This window comes from Sardina pilchardus, chromosome 2, assembly GCF_963854185.1.
Source record: "Sardina pilchardus chromosome 2, fSarPil1.1, whole genome shotgun sequence".
In the NCBI taxonomy this organism is placed as follows: Eukaryota; Metazoa; Chordata; class Actinopteri; order Clupeiformes; family Clupeidae; genus Sardina; species Sardina pilchardus.
Window position 1 is genome coordinate 6,762,177 of NC_084995.1, and position 16,061 is coordinate 6,778,237.

The 16,061-nt window shown below is 43.0% G+C and overlaps 1 protein-coding gene across 1 annotated transcript in view; it reads right to left on the reverse strand.

Moving 5' to 3' along the window:
- Window positions 1-16,061, reverse strand: part of pde1cb (phosphodiesterase 1C, calmodulin-dependent b) — an 87,467-nt gene that overhangs the window by 11,240 nt on the left and 60,166 nt on the right. Inside the window, exons 4-8 of the mRNA XM_062517349.1 lie at window positions 14,395-14,508; window positions 11,033-11,215; window positions 9,275-9,341; window positions 8,730-8,846; window positions 7,892-8,032 (exon numbers count right to left, since the gene is read on the reverse strand). Of these exons, the coding sequence (XP_062373333.1) occupies window positions 7,892-8,032; window positions 8,730-8,846; window positions 9,275-9,341; window positions 11,033-11,215; window positions 14,395-14,508 (622 nt within the window). The remainder of the gene's footprint in view (window positions 1-7,891; window positions 8,033-8,729; window positions 8,847-9,274; window positions 9,342-11,032; window positions 11,216-14,394; window positions 14,509-16,061) is intronic.

Genomic DNA, 16,061 nt, shown 5'->3' on the forward strand with positions numbered 1-16,061 from the left:
CTCTAGGTTAAGGGACTGTGAAATAGTTGAACAAATGGAGCTTTTTGTAAATGTCATCTGATTTAAAAGTCAAATGTACGTTTGTGTAAACACTCCTGGATCGTTTTTTTTTTTTCTCCGCCTGACAGTGTGAGATTCATTTTTTACTTGAATGGCTGTGAAGTCAATTTCTACTAACATATGCAGTTTCTTCCTTTCTTTCTTTTTGTTCTTTCTCTCTTTCTTACTTATTTGTATATATTTATATATATATATATATATATTCAGGAGTAGATGTACTGTAGACACTTCCTCCACTCATACTGTACGTCCCAGCTACAGAGGCTCAGATGATTAAACCTGGATTAGCATTTCAAAGCCCCTTTCCCCTCACTGAAGCCTGTTCAATTTTCCAGGAAAAAAAAAAACGGATGTCATTTTCTCATGTGCATACATTTCTCAAAAGCCATTAAACGGTTCCAATACAGTGCCGGGATATGACCAGATTACTTGAGAAGCACAGCTGTTGCCCCTCTGTGACCATCCAGGCGCAGACTTGTGCGTGAGATTCCTCTCGAAAAGCTGCGGAGCATGTTTTTCTGATGAAAGCACACGCTTTACGGCGGAGTACATTTGGGTTGGGGACATAGTGTGCAGGGCTTTTCCGGCACTCTCTACGCCCCCGCCACGCTTTCCTCTCGAGGGATTTGAAGTGTCCTCACATCAGTCCCGTCGTTTCAGGCGGACTCGGATGGGAAATTGGATTCAGATGGCAGTCGCTTGACTCAGGTGCCCTTAACTGAAGGGCTCGGAGGGGCAAATGTGCCAGAAGTCAGTTCCAACTGCACTGTCATAACATGTGGCTTAACAGGACGGCGCCGAGCTTGGCCTGTTGATCCATAAACTCTGTCATAGGACCCAACAGTGTATCTCTTCTGAAGTAGTCAAACCAATCCACACTTCACTTGTTAACAGACTGTGCCCAGTTTCAGAGACGTGACATGCCAAATGTGTTGACACAGACATAAAAAGAGAGGAAGAGGGCAACAGTAGCAGAGTAAGGAAATGGTTGATGTTGATGGCTGAGGCTAATGCACACTGATTTACAATCATTCCATCATGGTTACCAGAGTAAGTACAACTCTGTACATGTGGTTTAGTGATAAACTTGGTTAAGTTCAATCATAAAAACAAGGAACATAGCATAGTGCTCTTCTGTTGAGAAGATTTAACACATGCTGTAGTCTGAGTTAGCTTACCCAGGTCTGCTACTACGCTAATCTCTTGGAATTGGAGGTGTGCACTCCCTGCGGGTCCCGACGCAAAAGAGTGTGGCGAGGGACACGTTCTGAGAGGGGTCAATTCTTTCCTGCTGTTCCGTTGTCGAAACTTGAAATCGAAAGAATGACAGAGGAGGAGGACACCTCTAGGCTACTTCAGATGTTAGTTTCTTTCTAAAGAACTAGCAGAGCTGTGTTTACAATAGCCTACATGCAGAATCAAGAAACTTAAAATCAGACATCTGGCATCTGGTCTTTTTCAGTTGTGAGTGTCAAGTGCTCCTTTTGAGAGGCAGAGGGCAGAACTGAATATCCCTCCTGAGTCCTGCATATCCTGGTTGTTACGGGCAGGAGAGGGACCAAATGTTACAGATGCGGGCAGGAGCGGGACTAAAAATGACACATTATTGAGGGAGCGGACGAGAGCCGGACAGAGTGTGGCGGGAGCCGACAGGCACGGGAGCAGACGCAGGAGATACCCCACTACAGGCTCACTTGGCGTCCATGGCAATGAGCTCCATCAGGTGCTCCAAGAAAAGGAAATAGGGTCATTCCGTGTCAAATCACCCAATTTCAGCCAATTTGGAAAGTGACCCTCTCCAAAAAAATCTGAAATAAATCACAGGTGTTTGTAGCCTAGACCTATGCACAAATCTTAAATAGTATGTCTGGATCACTAATGGTTTAAAAACTGCAGCCCTTTGAAGCTTCAAGTCATTTTAAGCATTGTGGTGAACAATCCTTTTTGGTCAACTTGCAACGTTATTGGTTCTTTTGGTATTTCACACACATCAGTGAAACTATGTGAATGGAAGCACGTATTCCTGTTGAATTAAGAAATCTAATCAGATGAGATGTGTCTTGTGTAATTTCCCCTCTGCAAAGCTCTGAAAATGGCTATAAATTCTTCATCAAGTGAAATATCTGCTCTAAACTGCATCTGACGCTTTTTCTGCATCTGATAATGCACTGAATTCTTGAAACCCCTTTTTTCTTGAATATGTTCATGACTTTCATTTTCCAACCTCTATGGTGGTGTAGAAAACTGTTACAAAGATGGCAAGCTAAATCCTCTTGCTGCATGTATGATCAGTCAGTCTTATGTGTGTATATTTCGCGGGGGTGGTATTTTTAAGTGTAGCTGGACGAAGTAGACTCGTGACCTTGCTTTACTAATCTCTACTCGTGGTTTTTCTGGAGCTGCGTCTGCACTACGTACTGTAAGTTTATATCTGAGTAGTTGCATGAGAGCTTCGTGTTGTTAAGGGAATTGTTTATGTAGTTGTCATAGTTACAAGTTGATCCTAAGTAGTGGGTGGGTAGTCGATATTGTTTGCATTACGGCCGTCTGTTTAATTGCGCTGAGACTGGCCTTGGTCTTGTGAGTTTTTCGCGGGGGTGGTATTTTTAAGTGTAGCTGGACGAAGTAGACTCGTGACCTTGCTTTACTAATCTCTACTCGTGGTTTTTCTGGAGCTGCGTCTGCACTACGTACTGTAAGTTTATATCTGAGTAGTTGCATGAGAGCTTCGTGTTGTTAAGGGAATTGTTTATGTAGTTGTCATAGTTACAAGTTGATCCTAAGTAGTGGGTGGGTAGTCGATATTGTTTGCATTACGGCCGTCTGTTTAATTGCGCTGAGACTGGCCTTGGTCTTGTGAGTTTGTCGAGGGGGTGGTCTTCAGCTAATTCAACTAGGACTATTTAAAGTAGCTTTTGTGCTGGAGCGTCAGCGGAAGCGTCAGCTCTCGTGTGAATCCGTCCTCGTGTGAAGACTTACTCGTGTCAAGACGAATCGAGTCTACCTGCGACGAGTCCACCGAGCAAGGACACAAGCAAGGCACCTCTCAGATAAGTTCACTTGTCTCACCTTGTCTTGTTATCTGCCATCCTACTGGTAATAATGTGCATTCAACATAAACAAGTTTGTATGCGCTCTAATGCCGAAAGGCAACAAGCTTCATATCCTACTTTTTCTATGGGACTGTGGAATTGCCAATCTGCAGTGAACAAAGCTAATTTCATTCCTGCTCTGGCCTCACAGCTATCACTTCAGTTGGTTGCGCTTACAGAGACATGGATTAGGCCAGAAAATACTGCTACACCTGCAGCGTTGTCGACCAATTATGCTTTTTCGCATACCTGTCGCTCCTCTGGTAGAGGAGGCGGGGCAGGCTTTCTGATCTCTGATGACTGGAGGTTTACTCAGTTGCTGCCGACTCAAAACCACTGCTCATTTGAATATCATGCCATCATGATAACTGAACCATACAAATTGTACTTGGTGGTTATCTATCGGCCTCCTGGACAGCTTGGCAACTTTGTGAATGAGTTGGACATTCTACTGTCTGCTATTCCAATGGATACGTGCCCTCTGTTGATCCTTGGAGATTTTAATATTCACTTGGACAATTCCTCTTCAGTTGACTTCCTGTCCTTACTCTCCTCATTTAGTATCACACGTGTTCACAGTCCTCCTACTCACAAGGCTGGTAAGGATCTTGATATGATTCTGCTACGTAACTGTACTGCAGACAACGTTTGGGTTAATCCTCTACATGTATCAGATCATTACTTCATTAGATTCTCTGTGCGTCTCCTTGATAACCCTACAGTTCCTGCTCCGACGATGTCATGCCGACGGAACCTCAGAAGCCTCTCAAGTGAACATTTTGCAACATTAGTAACTTCTGCTCTACCTATTCCGAGTTCATTCTCATCACTTGAGGTTAATGACGCTACAGAGACTCTTTGCTCTACACTGGCATCCTGTCTGAATGTAGCATGTCCTCTTTCCACTAGACCCACTCGTTCTAAACCTCGCCATCCATGGCTGACAAACAGTATACGCTCAGTTCGCAAGGAACTTAGAGCTGCTGAAAGGAAATGGCATAAATCTGGAGATAGAAATGATCTTAGTAAATACCAGTCTATGCTTTCATCTTTTTCATCCACTGTCACACTTGCAAAAAGAACATACTATCAGAGTAAGATTGAGAACGCCACTGACAGCAGAAAACTTTTTTCTACATTCAAGTCTCTTCTCAATCCTCCACCACCGCCAGCAGCTTCTTCACTGTCAGCAGATGACTTTGCAACATTTTTCACTGAGAAAGTTGCTAAGATAAGTGCTCAGTTTGATGACCCTGTAAGAAGGACTCTGCCTGGTGTTAGCATGATGCCATCATTGGACTTTTTCTCTCCTCTTGATGAGGAAGCGGTCTCTCAACTGCTTCAGCGAAGCCGTCCAACCACATGCCCTTTGGATCCTGTCCCGTCTACTCTCCTGCAGTCTATAGCACCCGCTATTATACCGGCAGTCACACATGTATTTAATACTTCACTCAGTTCTGGAATAGTTCCTTCTTCTTTTAAACAGGCAAGAATTACACCTTTGCTGAAGAAAAGTACACTTAATTCAACTGATGTGAAGAACTACAGACCTGTCTCCCTTCTTCCTTTCTTGTCAAAGGTTTTGGAGAAAGTGGTCTTCAAGCAAATCTGTGACTTCCTCTATCAGAATAACCTACTAGACCCTATGCAGTCTGGTTTCAAGAGTGGTCATTCTACTGAAACTGCTCTTCTATCTGTGACTGAAGCATTGAGAGTAGCTAAGTCCTCTGCTCAGTCATCAGTGTTAATTCTGTTAGATTTATCTGCAGCCTTTGATACGGTTAACCATGACATTCTCCTTTCTACACTATATGAACTGGGAATTTCTGGGAAAGCTCTTGACTGGTTCAAATCTTACCTTAAAGGGCGTTCTTTTAGCGTGTCTTGGCAGGGACAGATATCAAAGTCTCATGACCTCACTACAGGAGTCCCTCAAGGATCAGTATTAGGGCCCCTCCTCTTCTCTATTTACACCACTTCTTTAGGTGGGATTATTCGCTCTCATGGATTTGAATATCATTGCTATGCGGACGACACTCAACTTTTCCTATCCTTCCCACCTGAGGACTCTAGTGTTTCCCATCGGATCTCTGCATGCCTGAAGGATATTTCAATCTGGATGAAGGATCAGCACCTTCAGCTTAATCTTTCCAAAACTGAGCTCTTGGTGTTTCCAGCAAAAACAGCCATTCCCCAACAGATGAACATCCAGCTTGATTCATCCTCATTGACTCCAACTAGATCGGCACGTAACTTGGGTGTCATAATTGATGACCAACTTACTTTCTCTGAGCATGTTGCCTCAATTGCAAAGTCATGTCGGTATACCCTGTACAACATTAGGAAGATCAGACCTTATCTGACACAAGATTCCACTCAGCTTCTTGTACAGGCAATGGTTATCTCCAAGCTGGACTACTGTAATTCCCTGTTAGCTGGCCTACCTGCTTGCGTATTAAGACCACTACAGTTGATTCAGAATGCTGCAGCACGACTGGTCTTCAATCAGCCAAAGAGGACACATGTAACCCCTCTCCTAGTTACTCTCCACTGGCTCCCTATAGTAGCCAGAATTAAATTTAAATCTCTCACTCTGGCCTATAGGACACTGACTGGATCTGCTCCTAGCTACTTCAGTTCTTTGATGAAGATGTACATTCCCAACCGCCCATTGCGATCTTCTGAGGAGCGTCTGTTATGTCGACAAACCATACATGCTAGGTCAATCTGTAGATCCTATTCTTCAGTGGTTCCGTGTTGGTGGAATGAGTTGCCCAGTGCTCTCCGTTCAAGCAACAGTTTTGGATCTTTTAAGAGGGGTCTTAAGGCATATTTGTTTAATATGCACTTAGTCTTTTGAGTGTTTGTTATGTGTTATGGTTTGTATAATAGTTTTGTTTTGTTATAATTTGTCCATTGTTAACATTTTACATTTATTCTGCTATTGTCCTTAAATTTAGCCATACCTTGCTATAGTTATTGTTATTAGATAATTAACTGAGTGACTTATTTGATTGCTTTTGTCATTTCATTGTTTTATTTCTCATTAGATTAGTGCTTAAATGATTGTTGTATTGATAATATTGCTATTCTCCTTTTTTGTAATTGTTCACTGTTATTTAATTTGTATTGCTATTTATTTGTATGTCGCTTTGGACAAAGGCGTCTGCTAAATAACCATAGCCATAGCCATAGCCATAGCCATAGCCATAGCCATAGCCATTTAGCTTGATCAGTTTATTTAGCTAAATAAGATTTATTTATGAGTAGTATGTTGTTCATGTTGCAATCATTACTTGGAGCAATTCAACTATGAACCATAAAATGTGTGTTTAGATTGGATATGTGCAGCAAACAAGTGAATCTCTTACTCTTCCATTGACTTCCATTGTATTAAAAGAGCATCCCATGTGGTGCAAAGTAGTACTGCAGATCCAATGCAAGTTCAGTGGATTTATAGAGGATATTTTCCAAAAATCATATCTCCAATAAAGAAACTCAGCAACAAGCCCAAATTTTGGACAGATGATCCTCACATACAGAATGTGATATGGTAAAATTAAAAAAAATCCTGTTAACTGTCCACATGGTGAAATGATAGGACGAAAATGGGCTTTTTGAAAATCAAGCCCAATTAAAACAAAATGCTCTGACAATATGACAACGATTACAACCAAAGTTGATGCATGGACATGACCTTATAGTCCATATATGAGTGGGAAAAAAACCTGATGAAATTTGTGGCACATACCTTTCGAATGAGAAGCCTTCAAAAGTGATGATGTCTTTTCACATAATGAATTTATAGCCATTTTCAGAGCTTTGCAGAGGGGAAATTACACAAGACACATCTCATCTGATTAGATTTCTTAATTCAACAGGAAAATGTGCTTCCATTCACATAGTTTCACTGATGTGTGTGAAATACCAAAAGAACCAATAACGTTGCAAGTTGACCAAAAAGGACTGTTCACCACAATGCTTAAAATGGCTTGAAGCTTCAAAGGCCTGTAGATTTTAAACCATTAGTGATCCAGGTATACTATTTCAGATTTGTGCATAGGTCTAGTCTACAAACACCTGTGATTTATTTCAGATTTTTTCGGAGAGGGTCACTTTCCGGCACTGGGTGATTTGACACGGAATGACCCAATACATGAGTCTATAATAGATCATTCTTAAGCCTATTGCACCCAGTTTTTGGAGGTATGCGTAGTGCATAAATCTAGCCGTCCCTAAAAATGGGTGTGTTCGTCTTCAGGTAGCCGCTTACAGTGCTGTCTTAAAGCAATGCCTGCTGAGACTGACATAATGCCAAGTTGCATTGTAGGAAGTCCAACATGCATTTCTTTAAGACAGAGCTGTAAGCCGCTATGTGAATCCGGATGCACCCAATGACTCCACCTCATCATCTACATCTAATCCTGTCCAGACAGAGTGTCGCTGTGCTGTGCTGTGCTGTGCTGTGCTGTGCTGTGCTGTGCTGCGCTGTACTGTGCTGTAGTGTACTGTGCTGTGCTGTGCTGTGCTGTGCTGTGCTGTGCTGTGCTGTGCCGTGCCGTGCCGTGCCGTGCTGTAGTGTGCTGTGCTGTGCTGTGGTATGCTGTGCTGTGCTGTGATGTGATGTGCTGTGCTGTTGTGCTGTGCTGTGCTGTAGTATGCTGTGCTGTGCTGTGCTGTGCTGTGCTGTGCTGTGCTGTGCTGTGCTGTGCTGTGCTGTGCTGTGCTGTGCTACGCACCACCATGCCGGTCTTGAGCAGCAGGAAGTGGACGGTCTGCGTGACGTCGGCGGCGTGGACGAGGTTGTGGTACGGGTTCTTGTGTTTGCTGTAGCCCACTTCCAGCGCCTCCACAAACGACACCAGCGCCGATATGGGGATCTGAGGATGGTTTCAAAACACACACACACACACACACACACACACACACACACACACACACACACACACACACACACACACACACACACACACACACACACACACACACACACACACACACACACATGCAATGTGAGAACAAGCTGGTCATGGCCAGGAAAACTGAACAGCACTCAGCCCTTTTTAATTGTGTTCAGCACAACTAGACTATGGAGCATTCCCCAGTGTTCTGTGTTTGAATCACAGGGTGGCTCTCAAACACTCTCCTCGATGCTCTGTCCTCGAGGAGCGTTCCCACTGATCTATAACTAACACTGGATAGACTATCCCATTGTTGCCACCCCATCATTCTTTATCTAGATCAGTGAGGACGAGGATTGAGGAAGGAAGGGAGGATGTATAAAACACCAAATGAGAGGCACCCAGAGTTGCTGTTGCTATCAGGAAGTGATGTCACAGGTAATACTCATTCAGTGCCAGGTGCATGGTTAGTGAGGTCAAATTAACACAAAACACTAGGGGGAGCTGTTATTCACAGTCTGTACATTGACCATATAGGAGTCCACTCTCCATATATCCTGGGGTGTTTGAACCACTGATGTGGAAAAATATTTCACATGGCATTATTTCTTAGTAATAATCAAAATAAAATGACGAATACTAGTGATCTCCTTATTGTCCATTGTTAGCCACTGACCTTGAAGCGGTTAATGAGGTCGTATCTGGTGAGGAGCTCATAGAAGATGAACTTGAGGGCATGCTCCGTACTCGCCTCGTTCAGAGCAAACACATCAAATGACCACCTGTCAACATTCTGGGACACATGAACGTCATTATTAGAGCTGAGAAGCCGCTAGAGCATAACTAGACAGACAAAAGTCTATTTTGGAATGCATTTGTGTTGTGTGTGGGACTGTAGTGATAAAGAGGATGCAGCATATTTACTTCTTAAGAAGTAAACTTCTTATTGCTGAACTCAGTATTTGCATGTGCGTACATGAGTGTGTGTGTGTGTGTGTGTGTGTGTGTGTGTGTGTGTGTGAGTGTGTGTGTGTGTGTGTGTGTGTGTGTGTGTGTGTGTGTCTGTGTGTGTCTGTGTGTGTCTGTGTGTCTGTGTGTGTCTGTGTGTGTGTATGTTTATGAGTGTGTATCTTTACTACCACAGATATGTTCACTGTCAAATGGCTGGTGTGATGGTTGTTTTGATGCTGTTGGTTGGTGTTAGTGTTTATGTTGGAATACCTTAAGCACACCTATGACAGACGGCGGGTAGCTGAGCCCCACCATGTTGGAGGTGCGCCGGTACATCCTGCAGGAGAGAGATAAACACATGAGGCGGGGAACGCCTGCCGCCTCTCAAAAGAACACGTCCCGACGACTCACAGAGTCTCCCAACACACCCTCAAATCCCCCCCCCACCTCCCCAACGGGAACAAAATCCCCAACCTTCATACCCACGAGATAACCTTGACAGAGTAAAGCCCCACCTTCCCCCACCCTCCCCCCAAAAGAAAACACATTTTGAATACACTGCAGCTTTGCCAGTGGTGTGAAGCAGTCACGTATTGCTCTATTCCAATTCATCTGAGCGACGTGTCCTGAAATGGGACAGAGTGGCCTTACGCCACATGATAAAAAGGCCTGTCTCTGCGCACACAGCCATTCCAGCACGTGTCTTGTTTTTTGCAGAGCGATAGCACTTCTGCACGCCTGTCAGGCAGCCGCTGATGTATGGCACCGAGAGAGGCGCTGACTCAAGCACTGCTTTCAGCTCGCGGAGCCGTCATGGTGGAATGCTGGAGTGCAGTTTCACAATGCAGACTTGAACAACAGGGAAACCGCCGCAACGATGAAGAATAATGCCACTCTGAGGCCATCACCACAATAGAGTTGCAAAATACTTTACTGTATGCCTACTGTTCACTGGTGAGTGATGTTATAGGCTTTCAACCACAATGAAGAATAGGAAAAAGTGGACCTCAATTCAATTCTCCAAAATGCGTCTGAATCAAACAACTATGAATGATGCATGAGAGTGAGTTGTATGCGAGAGTTATGAGAGTGAGTTGTATGCAAGAGAGTTATGAGAGTGAGTTGTATGCAAGAGAGTTATGAGAGTGAGTTGTATGCAAGAGAGTTATGAGAGTGAGTTGTATGCAAGAGAGTTATGAGCGTGAGTTGTATGCAAGAGAGTTATGAGCGTGAGTTGTATGCAAGAGAGTTATGAGAGTGAGTTGTATGCAAGAGAGTTATGAGAGTGAGTTGTATGCAAGAGAGTTATGAGAGTGAGTTGTATGCAAGAGAGTTATGAGAGTGAGTTGTATGCAAGAGAGTTATGAGCGTGAGTTGTATGCAAGAGAGTTATGAGAGTGAGTTGTATGCAAGAGAGTTATGAGAGTGAGTTGTATGCAAGAGAGTTATGAGCGTGAGTTGTATGCAAGAGAGTTATGAGAGTGAGTTGTATGCAAGAGAGTTATGAGCGTGAGTTGTATGCAAGAGAGTTATGAGCGTGAGTTGTATGCAAGAGAGTTATGAGCGTGAGTTGTATGCAAGAGAGTTATGAGCGTGAGTTGTATGCAAGAGAGTTATGAGAGTGAGTTGTATGCAAGAGAGTTACGAGCGTGAGTTGTATGCAAGAGAGTTACGAGAGTGAGTTGTATGCAAGAGAGTTACGAGCGTGAGTTGTATGCAAGAGAGTTACGAGAGTGAGTTGTATGCAAGAGAGTTACGAGAGTGAGTTGTATGCAAGAGAGTTACGAGAGTGAGTTGTATGCAAGAGAGTTACGAGAGTGAGTTGTATGCAAGAGAGTTACGAGAGTGAGTTGTATGCAAGAGAGTTACGAGAGTGAGTTGTATGCAAGAGAGTTACGAGAGTGAGTTGTATGCAAGAGAGTTACGAGAGTGAGTTGTATGCAAGAGAGTTACGAGAGTGAGTTGTATGCAAGAGAGTTATGAGAGTGAGTTGTATGGTGTGGTGTGGTTGGAGCCCCGCCCCCTCACCTCTCCACGAAGATGCCGGCCTGCACGGCGTGGACGATGCTCCTGAAGCGCGGCTTCTCCTCCGTGCGCCGCAGCATGAGCCCCATCTGACGCGTGAAGGTGGACGCCAGCCAATCACGCACCTCCGACGGCACCGAGTCGGACTGGATGTCGCTGAGCTCATCCTCGGTGTCCACCAGTCTCCTGAGAAAGACAGAGTTCAATCATACTAACTAATTACTGTAACCATACATTTGATCTAATGCCACTTCTAGCTTTGGCACTCAATATCGCATAAGGTCAATAATAAAGTCTCAAAGGATCAACAATACCAACATCAGTAAAGTCTAAAATACAGTTAGAGTGAAAATGTTCATTTTAAAACTGATTTTAGACCAGTTATAATTTGTGATGGAGTGCACTGGTGTAAAGAAGAAGTGAGGACCAACGATAGTGGACAAGAAAAAGAGTGAGGGAAGAAAGAGAGAAAAAGAAAAAGTGGGAAAGAAAGTAAGAGACCGAGAGAAAGAGAGAGAGTGGAGGAGAGGGGGAGAGAGAATGTAGCAAAGAGAGAAGAGAAGAGAGTGTTGTGTGAGAGTGAGGTAATGTGGCACACAATCCTAGAAGAAGCAGCTATGAGTGTCACTATGTTGTGAGAGACTCTGTGGACTGAAGGAAGGGTCTGGTCCAGCACATGTTCACGTCCTGCAGCCAAGCTCGCCCTCATCCCACCCTCGTCCCACCAGCCAGAGAACAGAAGAGCCAGTCAGGCTACACAAGGCTGCATGGGGAAGCTCACGCTTGCACTACATCCTGCTCATAGCAGCAGCATCTCCTCGTCATGGTCGCAGCGCCTGTCATGTGATATTCTATTACATTTTCATTTCATTTCATCGTCATCAATTGAGATTAAGAAAAAAACTGGCTAATTGAAACATCAGATGAGACACAAATAATTCATCATTCGACTCCTCATATTTGCTGTGACATGATGCAACCATTAAGCCAACCAGTGCCCATAGGACAGCAAAGTCTAAAACAAGATCTCACCTGTTCCTAAGAAAGGCCTTTTAGGAGAAACAAGGAAAGATAAGCACAAAGACAAAGCTGCAAAAAAGTCCTCCCCTTGTCTCACCCAAGTCCAACTTAAGTTCAACCAACTATCTCAAAATAGAGACCTGGTGAGGTCTCAATGGAAACTGGTGAGGTCTCAATGGAAACAGGTGAGGTCTCAATGAGACCTGATCTATTTCTCAAGAGAAGAAAATTCATTTTTGAGAGAAGAGATGCCCCCATTGGGGATGGTTGCTTCTTGGGAATAGTTATCTCAACTTCAACTACAGTGCATGTTTTCCACATTTTGTTTCAGACTCATCTTAAAATGGATTAAATGTATTTGTTGCTATCAATATACACACAATGCCCATATACTCCACACAAAAAGCAGGTGTTTGGAGTGTTTCGTAGATTTGTAAAAGATGAAAGACTAAAATATCCCATTTACGTAAGTATTCAGACCCTTTGTTCTGACGCTTGCCATTGAGCTCTGGTGCATCCCACTTCTATCAATGGTCCTTCAGATGCTCTTACAACTTGACTGGAGTCCACTGTGCTTAGATTAATCCATTAGACATTATTAGGAGAGGCACACAAAGGTCTGTATAAGATCTCACAGTTGATGGTGTACAGTATGTCCGAGCGAAAACCAAGCCACGAGGTTAAGAGAATAGTCTGTAGATCTGCAAGACAGGGTTGTGTGAAGAATATCTGGGGAAGGATATGAGAAGTTTTCGGCAGTATTGAAAGTGCCCAAGAGTACAACCTCCTTCATTCTCAATTGGAAAAGATTTGAAACAACCAACAGTCTATTTGGCCACAATTCCCTAAGGTGTGTGTCGAGGAGGCCAAGCACTGAGCAGCACTGATGGTTGTCATTCTGTAAGGACTCTCCCATGTCCACAAAGGAACTCATTCCTAGTGACCTGGGCACTTGCAATGCTCCAGAAATGTTCTTGTATCTTTCCCCAGATCTGTCTCTTGACACAATCCTGTCTCACACGTCTACGGACAATTCTCTCGGCTTCTTTGCTTGGTTTTCACTCTGACATACACCTTCAACTGTGAGACCTTGTATAGACAGATGTGTGCCTCTTCTAATAATGTCCAATGAATTCATTTAGGCACAGGTGGTCTCCAGTCAAGTTGTAAGAGCATCTCAAGGACCATTGATAGAAGTAGGATGCACCAGAGCTCAATTGTGTCAAAACAAGGGGTCTGAATACTTATGTAAATGCGATATTTCAGTCTTTTGTTATTTATACATTTACAAAACACTCCAACCACCAAGCTCCAACTGCCAGCATTGTGTGTAGACTGAAGAGAAAAAAATGATTGAATTGAATCCATTTTAAGATGAGTCTGAAACACAACAAAATGTGAAAAACCTGAAAGAGTCTGTTTGCACTGAACACACAGCAGTGTTGAGGTGCTGCAGCTCCATTAGTGCTGGGTTGAGGATCTGGCGTGTTGGAGAGAGCTGGGCGAGAGGGGGCTTACTGCACAGAGGCAGAGGCTTGGCAGCTGTGGCTAGTTACTGTAGCCTATAACTACCAGTGCTGCACATGTGCAATTACACCAGCTCAGATAGAGAGGTGTCCGAGGAAGCAATGTTGTAACACTCTCTGAAAAAAAAACACACTCTCAATTTCTCAGTGTAGAGTGGACCATGGACTAAGGCCTTACCAGAGCCATCTCGTACCTGATGCCTCTCCATTGAGATAGGGTTACTAAACATTATACGGGCTAGCTTTCTGCGGACCCATTTAGCATATGGCTTACAGTAACTCAAATGGGCTTCTAGGAAACAGCATATAATTTATGGCCTCCACACCCCCATGTTCATTCTACTGATGCCCTGAGCGGTTTTCCCCTCTTCCACTGCCAGGGCTGAGGGGGCTGTTTCATTGTTTCACTGGTGATTTGTGACGAGGGCTGTCAGTCAGCGTGACCTCATCCTCACTGACCGGCTGCTATCCAATCATGTCCTGAATCATGCCCCACTATTAATGCTGAAGTCATTCATCAATCACATCCCCTCCCCCTCTACACACACACGCACGCACGCACGCACGCACGCACGCACGCATACTCTCTCTCTCTCTCTCTCTCACACACACACACACAGTCACACACACACACACACACACACACACACACACACACACACACACACAACCAGCCAAATAGATGTGCACTCTAAACATTGTGAGCATATGTCCTTGTACTCTATGGTTTATATTTGCCATTGTCCCTTAATGGTGCACATTTATTGATTCTTTGCTATTTCAGGGCTGCATTTGTCATGCTCTACAGAAGAACCTTACCTTGTCTCTTCAATGTACACAGACTCGAGCACAGATGCTGCATATTCAAGATTCTTCTTGAGGTCAACCAGGGATGCCTCTCCCCTCTCCAACTGTTTCACCAGGCACCGTAATCTGCAAACAAACAAGCATACAGACACACACACACACACACACACACACACACACACACACACACACACACATACACACACACAGACACACACACATACACACACATTTCCTGTTTAATTAGATCAAAGCCAATCATAGCCTGCAATAAGCAGCAAATATGAGCACAATCAAATAAATAGCTGGGAGACAATTCATTTAAATTTGATTAGGCAGGTTCATTAAAGACATCAACCAACAGATTCTGCTCCTGTTTTACATTTGGGAGTGCACTCACTTCTCATCATTGTAGGAGCTGTCTATTCCAGCTCTGTGTCATATCAGACCAAAATGTAAGTGACACTGAGGTCACCAAACCCTATAGTGCCGTGCGTATCAGATTTGATACATGCATTTCTGAGACCCATTGCATCACCATGAGATATAAACTTTGCATAACACCCAGTTGTATACAATCTGTTACTTGTCTTTTGCCCCCTGTTGGATACCTTTTGCATTATAACAAATCTGACAAGTGGTTTGTTACAATTCAAAATGGTGGAATCTCATTAGCACCCTGATGGTTATGCAAAGGTCAAGGATATTGGTAATTTGATGATTTTATGGTGAGATTTACCTTTACATATGTATCAATATTTTAAAATGAAATATTGCTTTGTTCAAGAAACAATTTAAAAAAAAAAAATTCAAATGTAGTTTTGTGTAAAATCGAGCAGAAAATGTTAGTATCAAATTTGATACAGCAGGTAATTCCCTCAGTGGTCATGGGGGCTTTTTTTTTTTTTTTTTTGGATATTATATGAGTATTATGTCTTCCATACAGTGTTTAATGAATCAATTACACAATTTACATATTAAAATGTGATATTTACAACAAATAATTCATAATCCGTATTCAAAATTCCTAAAAATCCATGCTATGGCTAATTTACAGAGGTATAAAAGAAAGTTCTCTACTGAAAATGTTCTGAAATTCCTTGATGGCAATTTGAGTGACATACAGGGCCATGTAGAGACAGATGATGAAGTGTAAAATAGAAATAGGACTCCAAATACAGAGCATGACGAGAAAAGTTCTACTAAAAGTAACGCTTCTGCCTGGTTATCTCATTGCAAAATGAAAGAAATGGATGTAAAAAGGCAGCTGTTTGAAGAAAGAAAGATTTGGATGTTATGGATGACCAAAAATCTTACAGATGTCCAAGTTCTTGTTATTGACCAACGTGTGTGTAATGCCCAATGTATCAAATATGATACAAACAGAAAAACGTATTTGCAAATATTTTTTTACATTTTTTTTTTTATATTTTGGTTTAGGGCCTAATAAAGACTCCAGATTCTAAAAAATAGAATTTTCTGACCATTATTTATTGGGTCAGGCATTATAGGGTTAAACAGCACTATCTGTAACAGGCAACAATGAATTCAAATGGTTGTGCATAGGCCTACGCATGGAGAACTATACATGTCTAGCCTTTGGGACATGTCAATCATATACTTGATCACTGTTGTGCTTGAACAGAAGCTGAAGCATGTAAAGATAAAGATCTATCTTC